Source organism: Carassius carassius, chromosome 37, assembly GCF_963082965.1.
Source record: "Carassius carassius chromosome 37, fCarCar2.1, whole genome shotgun sequence".
NCBI lineage: Eukaryota > Metazoa > Chordata > Actinopteri > Cypriniformes > Cyprinidae > Carassius > Carassius carassius.
The window spans coordinates 22,624,841-22,636,878 of NC_081791.1; the positions used below are offsets into that span (position 1 = coordinate 22,624,841).

The 12,038-nt window shown below is 38.7% G+C and overlaps 1 protein-coding gene across 2 annotated transcripts in view; it reads left to right on the plus strand.

Annotated features, from left to right (window-relative positions):
• The window catches only part of LOC132118402 (plexin-A1-like), a 239,357-nt gene that overhangs the window by 174,170 nt on the left and 53,149 nt on the right, over window positions 1–12,038 (plus strand). For both annotated transcript variants that reach the window (XM_059528223.1, XM_059528224.1), the window contains exons 11-12: window positions 138–234; window positions 5,736–5,926. In XM_059528223.1, coding sequence (XP_059384206.1) covers window positions 138–234; window positions 5,736–5,926 — 288 coding nt within the window. The remainder of the gene's footprint in view (window positions 1–137; window positions 235–5,735; window positions 5,927–12,038) is intronic.

Below are 12,038 nucleotides of genomic sequence, written 5' to 3' on the forward strand. Positions count from 1 at the left end.
GTGGCTTTTTGCTTTATTTTATGACAGGATTTGCTTGACGGGGCCACATACTGTACAAAACACTAAGAAAACATCAAGTGTGAAGAACAGAATGAAATCATGTCTATTTTTCTTTCTTTTTTTCCCTCTATCTCCAGTATGACTATGAAGGAAATGACATCAGCGACTTGCCGGTGGATCTCTCGGTTGTGTGGAATGGAGATTTTGTCATTGACAACCCCTACAATATCCAAGGTAAAAGTCACATCCGTTCCTCTATATTTGCTCTTTTTGTTTATCCACACCTCTCTCCAGTATGTCTGTGAAGACAAATTAAGTCTGTTTATGCCTGGCTGCATGTCAGGCCTTACTGCTCTCCATACAGCTTATCTGGTCATTCCTGAGCTGTGACTGCAGCTCGCTGCTGCTAAACAATAAAAAAAACATGTGAAACCCTCATTCGGAAAGAATGAAAAGGGTGGCAGCAGAGAAAGTGTGGTTTTGGGTTCACATCCCCATCTCGATGGCTATCAACCTGACTCTCCAAATAACTAACGATGACCGCTTTGGTCATTTTGGATTGCGTCCAGGTCCATTTGTTGCTAATATTTCAAGTGTCAGGCTGGTAATGAGCTATTTAGAGAGAGTGGTGAGTGAAGAGTGACTCTAGAGGACCATCCAATTGATCACCACACCTGGGCCAAATCAAGATCTCAGCACCTTGACTGATGGTGACACATATCACGCGTTTCCATTCTTCTTTTTCCCATCTCTTTGCTGTCTGCAAAACATAAAAAATGCTACTTTCAGGTCCAATGTTTGTGTAATATCTTGTCTGGTTGGTTTTTGAAGATACTGTGGCACACATAAATGCTTCACTTTGAGTGGGTGAAAGAAGTAAATTAATTCATAAATGTCCTTTCATTTTATAATAGCATTTCTGTGCTACTTCTCAAAAGTTTGATCAAAAATGACAGCATAGACATTTATAATGTTCCCAAAGACTCTGATTTCTAAAAATGTTCTTTTGAATTTATTTTTTATTTATCAAAGAATCCTGTTTTCACAAAATATTAAGCAGCACAATTGTTTTTAAAACTGATGATTATATATTAGTGATGCACCGAAATGAAAATTCTGCGCCGAAACCGAAACCGAAAATTTAGGATGCACTTGGCCGAAAACCGAAACTGAAGCCGAAAATGGCTTCTTTTAAAAACGTATATATATATTGCTTGGATTTAATGGATCTGAATTGAAAAATCACAATATAATAATCAAACTTTTATTAACAGTTACATAACAAACATAAAATATTTTTTACAATAAATATAAATAATAATTATTCTTCAAGTTTTATGTTCCATCAAATAAAATTGTTTTTTAAAAATTGTGCAAAAAAATCCACAATTTTGGAGATTTTTGCAGAACAAATGTTACATATTGCAACTTTGGTGTCCTCTCGTATAGGGCTGTCACTTTTGTGAAAAAAAAATCCTGTTCGATTTTTGAGACATAGGCAAAGTGTTCATTGAATCGTTAGTAAATTGCCTATATTTGGCGTTGATCCGTTTTTCAACGCCAAATATAGGCAAATCCACCGACAACTAAACAGGCATTAGGGCGAACGTAAAGAGGGCGCTTGAGACGCGCACAAGTCAGCAATGTGGACTGCCATAACATCAATGAAAAACATTACTGAAGGCTACATTGATATTATGCACTAATAGGCTTTGTGTGTGTGTGTGTGTGTGTGTGTGTGTGTGTGTCAGAACCTGCAGTTGCTGTGTGACACGCATTCACTGCGAGCATATAGTGACGAGCTGGACGCGCTCCGAGAGAAGGCCGTAAAAATCGATTCCCTGTTTTCGTTTTCGAAACTTGTGTTGGTTGGTCCGATCGATTGTGCAGCTTTTGTGACATGCTTTTTTTGATTGTGACAGCCCTTTGACATGCTTAATCTTTGATAGGCAGACGCGTGATAACAGCTCGACCTTGAGTGAAACCTAAGCGCTTGCTCACGGATGGGAGGGGCGGGTGACATTCATTTTCGGTTTACGTTTTCGGCTGTTTTTTTTATTTTGGCCCGAAACCGATAATGCCATTTCGGCCGAAAATTTTCGGCGGCCGAAATTTCGGTGCACCCCTATTATATATATTGTGATGGGAGGAGCACATGACAGACACAGTGGGCATGGTGTCAGGCCTCGGAGAGGCTTTTATTAACAGAAAATCAAATAAAACAGGGGATAAAGTTGGCCAAAGGGGAAGAGTGTCCAAAATAAAAAGGGAATCTGGTGTCCTCGTCGTGCTGCGGGGTTCGTGTGGGTCGGGCAGTGTTCATGGAGGAAGGGTCCAGGTAAGGGGCGGAGCAGGGGATGGACGGCCCGGCATCCTGGCCCGTCGGCCGTGTAAACGGGTGCGGTTCTCATCCGGATCGCGGGACCGGCAGCTCACGTCTCTGGTGGCGTGGAAGTCCCTCAATGCACCCTTCCTGGACACACGAGGACACCAGTGTGCATGCACGTGAAAAGTCTCCCGAGGAGAGGCGCGTTGGGCTTTTAAACAGCGGCGGTGATGAGGTTCCATTTCCTTCAGGTGTGCTCCATCACACGCCGCCAGCCCTGACTCGTCCAGCGCCCCTCCTCTCACACACCCACTCAAGTCGGGAGCCTGGTGAAGGGCGGCGATTTAGGATAGGGTGCCGATGACAATCAGGGAGGAGGCAGCTGACTCGTCACATTCCCCCTCCCAAGCGACATCCCCGTCATCAGGGCGCCGCCCACATTTGAGTGCTACCATCCTCAACCAGGCTCCAAACGGTCGGAGTGGGCGGGGCAGGGATTCCTCTCCGGGCAGTCCTCCCTCTCATAGCTACGGTCTCAAACATCTGAAGGTACATCGTCATGTCATCATGGGCGGTCATCCTGGGCGGTCATCCTGGGCAGCAGCTGGGTTGCTTGGACACGGGGGTCAGGTAGTGGAGTTCACGAGGCTGTGGCTAGGCAGAGCACGGCTAGCTCTCGCTCGGTTCCCCCCTGCCGGGAGGCCATGTGTTCCAAGATTTGTTGCCGGCGGATGCTCACCTCGGTGAGATGTTTCAGCAGCTCTTCCATCGTCGGGGGAGGAGCGCCACCTGGGGAACCAGAGAAGACTTGTGAGGTAGAGACTGTGAGGAAACAAAAAAAACCAAACAAAGAAAGCCAAACCAATCCACAAACCAATTGCATGAAGTGAGAGGTAGGGTCGGCGGTGTCCGATTCACTGTAAAGCCCACATTCTCCACCAGTATGGCGGGGTGAAGTAGGACACAACACGAGAAGAAGGGTAAGTTCCCCGAAGGGTGGATTTTATTAAGGTATTCCGTGAAAGAACGGGCGATTCTGTGAGGTGGCTTGGGTGTTCGGTGCTTGGCGTCCTGTCTTGAAAGTGCTCTAGTGCAGTGTGTGGGTCCGTGCTCTCCTGTGGTGTTGGGGCTGGCGGTCATACACTGCTTTCTAGGGCAGACTAAAAGACAATGTTAGCCGAATTTCGTGGAGACATCTCTCACCTCTGTGCCTGCTTGCGGGGTTTATATCTGCGGCGGCTTATGGCACGCAGGTGTGGCCACTCAGCCCATGATGAGTAGGCGCAGGTGTGTCTATATATATATATATATATATATATATATATATATATATATATATATATATATATATATATATATATATATATAATTTATTTTCTCGAGAACAAAATCACAATGTTAAAATGATTTCTGAATGACCATGTGGCACTGAAAACTGGAATAATGGCTGGTGAATATTGAGCTTTGCAATCATAGGAATAACATTTTAATCAAATATAATAGTAATTAAAGTAAATTCACACTATTCTGTTTTTACTCAAATAAATGCAGCTTTGTTGCGCATAATGTACTTCTTCCTTTATTTTATTTATTCATGTAGTTAGTTAGTTAGTAATTATAAAGTAAGCAAGCAAGTAATTCAGTAAGTAAAAATCACGTTGACCCCAAACCTATGAATGGTATATAATAATAAAGAAAAATAGTTAAATAGTTATTATTGGTGTCTTAAAAGGATGTGTGCACTGCAAAAAAAGTATTTTCTTAATCATTTTTGTTATTTAAAAATGCATAGAGCAAGAAAACTAATTGGGATTAAAGATGAATAATAATCATAAAAATAATCATAATAATATATATAAATACTATATATAAATAATAATATATACTATAATATATATATATATATATATATATATATATATACATATACACACACACAATGACAAATAATGATGATTTTTTTTTTTACTTATTTATTTTTTGAAAACTTTTACTATAAAATAATATTTTCTAATTTTCTTGTTTTCAGGATGCTGAAGATATGGCCCAAATTTCCCTCTCTCTCTGTTTTTCTCACTCTCTCTCTCTCACACAGCACCATCTTTATAGCACAATAAATTTATCCATCTTCGTCACGCTGCAAGAGAAAAACCCCCAGCTTTGCCCTGCTGTAAAGTGGAAATGTTAATGTAATTAAATCATTCATTTGGTTCAGTTTAATTAGCGCAGCGCTACTTTTAAGCTTAGCTGTGGCTAATCAGATTAGCATGAGGCTGAGACGGATGGATACACTGTCTCCTTTGAAGTCCGGTAGCAGTCTAAGACGCCCAGCCAACAGAACATTCACCCAGTCTCCTGAAGCTGCCATCTTTCTCTTTACAATAGGAATTTAACATCTGTAATTCGCTAATTGTTAACTGTAGCTGAGGTGATGGCTTTTGTTTCATACATCATCCAACTTTTATTCACACTTTCTGTTAGTTTACAGTCAAAGGTACCTAGTTAAATATTTTAGATAAAAAATGAGCAAAATGTATTTGTGCTCTCATTTTTTTTTGTTTAGCAAATCACATCATTACTGTTAACAGGTATTGGTTGTGTGGATAAACTCATTTGTGACCATGGACCACAAAACCAGTCTTAAGGGTAAATCTTTCGAAATTTGAATTTATACATCATCTGAAAGCTGAATAAATAAGCTTTCCATTGATGTATGGTTTATTAGGATCGGACAATATTTGGCTGAGATACAACTATTTGAAAATCTGGAATCTAAGGGTGCAAAAAAATCTAAATACTGAGAAAATCAACTTTAAAGTTGTCCAAATGATTTCTTAAATGTGTATATTACTAATCAAAAATTAAGTTTTAATATATTTACGGTAAGAAAATTTACAAAATATATTTATGGTACATGATCTTTACTTAAGTAAAATCTATAATTTTGACCCATGCAATGTTTTTTTCGGCTAAAAATATACACCAGCAACTTAAGACTGGTTTTGTGGTCCAGGGTCACATATATATGACATTACCAGCTGATACCATTAGTTTACCTTGGTACTGCTTTTTCTGTTAATTAAACAAGCCACTTATAAAGTTTTACATGATTTTATTTGATTTAGGCTTATTGTGAGATGCAAGTGGATCTCTGTAACTCACGCCTAAAACAGCAATTTAAAAAAGACACACCGGCATTTAAACAATAATCACATTTATTAAGTCTAATAATGACGATAAACACTTCTTCAGTCAAGTAATATAGTTCATTAGCTCAACTGTAGACGATTTATGGTTGCCAAGCAACTTGGATCATTAATCTAGAATTCATTTGATGTGCAGTCGCAGGTTTTGTCCTCTGCTTTGCATGCTTATTTATCCCTGTCTTTATCTTTCTTTCTCTCGGCAGCGCACCTGTACAAGTGTTACGCCATGAGGGACAGCTGTGGGATGTGTTTGAAAGCAGATCCACGGTTCGACTGCGGCTGGTGCGTGCAGGAGAAGAAGTGTTCTCTGAGACAGGAGTGTGCTCCACCAGAGAGCATCTGGATGCACCCCAGCGCAGGAAACAGTCGCTGCGCGCACCCCAAAATCAACAAGGTAGCACCCGCTCCCATTCTGTCACACCCCATTTAACACATTCAGTATTTACAAGGCTGTCAAATAAACTTTTTATTGTGTGAGCATTTAACAGGTGTTTTTGCAGAGCAATGTTGAAGGTTCTTCAGTGGTGCTATGCATCTCATGTTCTGCAAAGAAACCTATTAAGTAAATTTTTTGACTGTATAAGGTTTTCAAGCAGCTTTAGATTTCCTTTAAAGATGATTTTTATCATTTTGTACCTAAAATGTGTACATTATATACAATGTATGTATAATGTATGAGGAAACAGAAGTCCTCCCGGGCACCATTATGGAGAAAAAAACAACAACTGGATTTTAAAGAAATAAAATGAAATTAAGCTCAGTCAACTACATTTGTGGCATAATGTTGAAAAAAAAAAAAAAAAAAAGTTTTGTCCTTCAAAATCAAGGCTATGGTAAGGCACTTACAATAGAAGTGAATGGGACCAATTTTCAGAGCATGTAAATTCAGAAATGCAAAGCATCTATAAAAAAGGAAAAAAATTAAGCACTTACACTACTGTTCACAATTCAGTTAGATATTTAAAATGTTTATTTTTTTATTTGGTCAGAAAAACATTCAGTATTATTGTAAAATATCATTGCAATTTTTAACATCATTACTCCATTCTTCAGTGTCAAATGGTACTTCAGAAATCGCTCTAATATGCTGATTTGCCGCTCAAGAAACATTTTATATTATTATCAATGTTGAAATGTTTTGTTTCTTAATATTTTAGTGAAAACTGTGATAAATTCTTTTCAGGATTCTCTGCTGAATAGAAGTTTCAAAAGAACAGCATTTATGTGAAAATCAAACCTTTTGTAACATTATAAGTCTTTATAAATGTCTTTACTGTCACTTTTGGTCAATTCAATACATGATTTGGTCCAGTTGACTTCTAATGTAAGTTCCACGTTGTAAGCTGTTGTCAGTTTAGTGTCATATGTAGTAAACACCACTGTTTGTCACATAGAAATTTAGTAGGTTTATTTTGTGTCATCATAAAAGTCCTTTCATAGAAGCCATACGTTTACTTTCTGTATGCTAACGATGATGAACTGTTTCTCCGTTTCTATAACACAGACACTCTTCATCTAAGAAAAGAAACAATAGACCTCCATTTTAGGTTTTGTACAGCGGCCGTGCCAAACAAATCTCTCGCTGTGCTTTTATTGCCGTGCTGCGGTGTATTGATGCTAATATACTGCGGTGTGCCAGTGCTGGCAGCTGGTAGTCTGAGAGACAGCGGTGTCTCTCAGTAAGATTAGCCCCTGATACTGGGTAATTGCCAGTGGCACAGTTGCTAATCCGTTAGCTCATGCCTGTCTCTCTGCTTACTTATCGCTCTATAACCAGAGCTGAAAGCTTGAATGAAGGAAGAGGTAAAGACAAAGAAAAGGCAATGGTGTACGCTTGTTTTCAGTTCACGTTGAATCAGCTGATCGGTTTGAACCACTGAGCTTTCTGAAGTCATACGATAGCTTTATGAGAAGAACAAACTCAAATTTTAGTAGTCATCCACAGATTTCCCTCTCCAAAGTTGCTCTCAAATTAGATATTTGTTGTCTGTAGACACATGATATTAAGCACTGTGAATTCTATCTGTCTCATGACCAAACATTGAAAACTGTCCCATATTTGATTTAGAGTTACAGTGATGAAAATGAAGTTGTGCAAGATGGAAGTACAATGCATTTAATGTGTTCAAACCAACGAAACTCTGAAAAACAGTAACGAAGGCTGTACTTCCTTCACAGACACATTTTTGGGCATTTGTGGTACATCTCTGTTTTAGAGGGAATACAGAAGGGTAGTGAACGAGGTCCAAACTAAACACTCACCAAATGTGAGTAACATTGTCTTTGTGGAGTAAATAAAAGGGAGTTAGTAGCCAGTTGGCCCAGTATTAGACACTGTAGCAATTAATGGATTAATTCAAATTTTGAGAATGATAATTTGATATTTAGCAATGCAAATCAAACCACCCACTAAGTAGTCAGTAGGAATATTTACCATCATTTGTTTACCTAGGATACTTAGGGTTTTATTCATGTTTTTGTCAAGATATCAGTATCTTGTTAGTGTTAGTATTATTTCAATACTATTATAGTTTTTTTTATTTTGTATTTAATTTGTTGCACTTTTAGTAAGAATATACTTTAGTTTTATAGAAATTCTGTTTTGTGCTTTTGACTTTTTATTTTAGTTTTAGTGATCCAGTTAGTAATTTTAGTACATTATCTTCAGTGTCTAAATGTTGCCTTTTTTAATTGAAATAACTTCAAGCTGGCGTTTTTCTTCACACTTCAGCTTTTTTGCAATTTACAATTAACTTTATTGAATAAATTTTAGTTAACAGTACAAATCATTTATTGGAACAGAGCATGAAGTTTATATATAATATCTTAACTCAAGTAATATTATGCTATCCCTATATATATTCTTGCAGTCTGTCCTTTCCTATCATGCTCATTCCCTTGCTTCTCCTCTAGTCGTGTGACTTAGTATATTAGCCTGTGGATAAGCTTCTAATTTCATTTGGAACAGAGTATTTAAACTGGGATTTCTCTGTCTCTGTCTCCTCAGAGAGTTTCCTGTATATGAGTAGTAATTGAATTTGCTTTATGTCTGTCTTATTGTCTGCTGATTTGCTTCTCAGTTGAAGCAGTCTGCCGATGTCAAAGTTGTGTTCTTTTATTCTAAGGGCCATTGAAGTTCATAATACCTGCAGAGAGCTAGCCGTTAGCTTTCCCATTCATCTCAATGGCAGCTACCATAAGTTTACATAGTAAGTTTACATAAGCATACAGAGTAAAGAAAACCTGACAATAATAGCAAAAAGACCTTTCTGAACTGCTCCCTAGCTCATTTTTCCTAAAATGCACCTCTTCAGCATCAATATCACATTAACTTGCTCAGAGTGTAGATTTTCTCAATTTCTAATTACAGCAGAGCAAAACGCACCTAACCGGGGGCAACAGCAAGGTTTCTAATGGCAAACAACCTTTTCTTTATCTTGGATTGGTCACACTCACACACCCTTAGCACACCTCTGTCAACAGTAAGCAGCTCTGATAAGCTTTGATACTGAAATATGTAAAATATACATGTTGTTCAGCCTTGTTTTTCTTGCAGCGAGATGAAATCGGGCGACAGGAGGCGGTAGGCCTCTGATTGGATGATTAGGTTTGCGTTCTCCTCATGTAGGTAACGAATGAAAATAGTCTTAAGCCTCACGTTCCTTTAGGGAGACAGACTTCTGCTGCCGCCCATCCAAGTCTAGGCAATGATTGGACGCCACCAAGCTACATGTAAAACAACCCCTCTGAAACCAATTACAGGCCACTTTCCCCTCCTTGTTTCGTTATGCTGTATTCTTTATTGGCATCGCTCTGTACAAAAAGCAGATTTTTGACTCGGTGGTCTATACAAGGCTCTAAGATTGGCTTAGGGGGAGAGGGATTTGAGAACATATGCTACAAACTAGCAATATTGGATGGGAAAATAAGGAAAAAAGGAAGCAAATTAGGGCCCCGGAAAGCTACATAACTGAAGCGACAAATATGGCAGAACTTTGATGCGTTTTTCCATTCTTCAGCAGATTGGTGGAGGCTCTATAAATAGGAGGTTTTCTGGGTGAAATCCCAAGTGAAGCTGTAGTACCCGTAAGCAAAGACACTTAACCTCAATTACATCAGGAAGCATGGTACGGAAAAGGGGGTGCCAGACAGAGCTGTGTTGCATGTTTGGCGTAACAGCGCAAGTAGATGTTTCAACCAGTGGAATCTGACTGCAATTTGTCGCCAACTGTTTTTTATTTTTTTATTTTACCCATTTCTACATTTCTGTCTTTGCCAAAAGATGAAAGCCATCTTGCTGATGAAGATCAGGGAAAGACTGACAGACAGACAGCAGACAAATGCAACATCAGGAAAGCGTTAAACCTCACACACCGTGCAGGTGGCTTGTGGGAGGATGGGATCTGGAAGACGGGGTCTTCAGATGTCCCAATCTGCCCCTATTCTTTTCACCCGCCGTCTTTTCTGAGTCCTCCCACTCTCCCTCCATTGTCATCCTCCCACCTATTGGCGGAGGGCTGGGGGAATGCGACACACAAACAGTAATAATCTCGCCACTAGAAATCGGCAGGAGGCTTCATGCATTCTGGTGCACTTTAATCTCAGTAATTGCATATATTTTTTGAAGTATATCGTTACCCAGAGCTGATAATGAAGGGAGATTTACTTAACTGTGTATAATTTAACAAGGTCCTTGGGGAGAACGTGTGTGTATATTAGTCTTCTCCCACTTGTGTTGAGAGATATTATTTTTATCTATCATTTTGCTCTAAGGCTGATTTAATTAGAAACGTATAAATTGTTTTTTTTTTTTTTTTACATAATAAAAGACATCTAATTTAGGTTAATTTGGCTGTAATCCCGAGTGACAGACGTCCAAATTCTGTAATTTTTTTTTTTTTTTTACTGTATTACAGTACACGCTCTATCAAAACAGCTTGGATTTAATTTTGCTTCTCAGGCTGTTGTATTGACATTGCGGTGTGGACTGAGGCGTTATAACAGTACTGACCAGTAGCTGGAGTTTGGCAATGTCAGACTTGCATTATGTCGGCTCTACATTGCAACTTATTTTAATCAATATGTGTAGCAACCAGCCTGTGCTGTTTATGCAATTTGGCAAATCCAGTTAATTGTTCTTTCTTAAAAGTGCTTATGGTATCAATACTCCTGGCTTTGTTCCAGGCTTAAGGGAATTGCGTGTAGTCAGTCAAGCCAATCTGAGTTGGCCAGCTCTTGCCAGGTTTGTGCACCATTCAGAACTGAATTGAAAATGCCTCTCATATTCCAACTTTGAATTCAAGAATGTGGAATTAAAATGACTTGAAAAAAAGCATATACCATTTAACACTGTATGGCAAATGTTTGTTTTACAAACCAGGAAAAAAGGTAAAAAATGTAAAAGACGGATAGTTGCATGGATGGATGGTTGATAGTACTAATAATAAATATATACATAGATAAATAAATTATTTTATTTTATTTGGTTTGCTGTTTTATGGTCAGTTAAATCTTCTACTCTATTTTATTTAATTTATGTGCCAAAATTAAAAACATTAGATTAGATTAGATTAGATTAGATTAGATTAGATTAGATTAGATTAGATTAGATTAGATTAGATTCAATTTTGTCATTGCACATGTAAGGTACAAGGCAACAAAATGCAATTAGCATCTAAACAGAAGTGAATAAGCAGTAAGTACAGGATATACAGTGTTTACAATATGTTACAAATGTACAATAAATATACAGATGAGGCTATGGACATAACATGTAACTTCCCAGAAAACTGTTGAATTTCTTTCAATTAAATTTTCCTGCCACTCCAGATCAAATTCTACTTTGACTTCCTGTATTGTGTGGCCAGTTTAATTTAGATTCCAGTTGAAAGGGAATTATTTTTCCAGTTGTCAGTGTGGCTGAGGCACTAAAAATATGAACAACAGAATTTCATTGCAAATATCCAAATTTCACACTTGTTGAATATATGGTTTGCTAGGCTACATAATTTTCACCAAAGGCATCCCCCAAGGCTCTATTCTAGGCCCCCAAACACCGATGCCTGGCTCCATGTTTCTGTGGAAACCTTGTGGTCGAGAGATCAGGCGTACAGAGTACTTGTAATTACCTCATGATGGTTGTTATGGGGCGCCATCCTGCTGTTACCATTGCAAATCATTCACCATATTTGTTTTGTCATGCCACACCTGTCCTCGTTACAGAGAATAATCCGGCTAAATAAATCACATTATCCTACTGCCTTGCACTATGTGGCTCTGAAGCCTGGATCCAGGAGCCTGGGTAATAAGTTTCAATTAGAGGAAGGATGAAGGGGGGGTTGGAGGAAGGTGTCTTACCAAGCCCAGCATCAGGGGCTTTTGCTCCCATGCGCCAAGGGGTGATTTGTCTCCATTAAAATGCAAGGCATCTGAGTTTGTGTTGTGACTGCGAGACTGTAAGGAGCTACAGGGTTCAATGCCAAGACCTGTCCACTAACCAGAGGTCC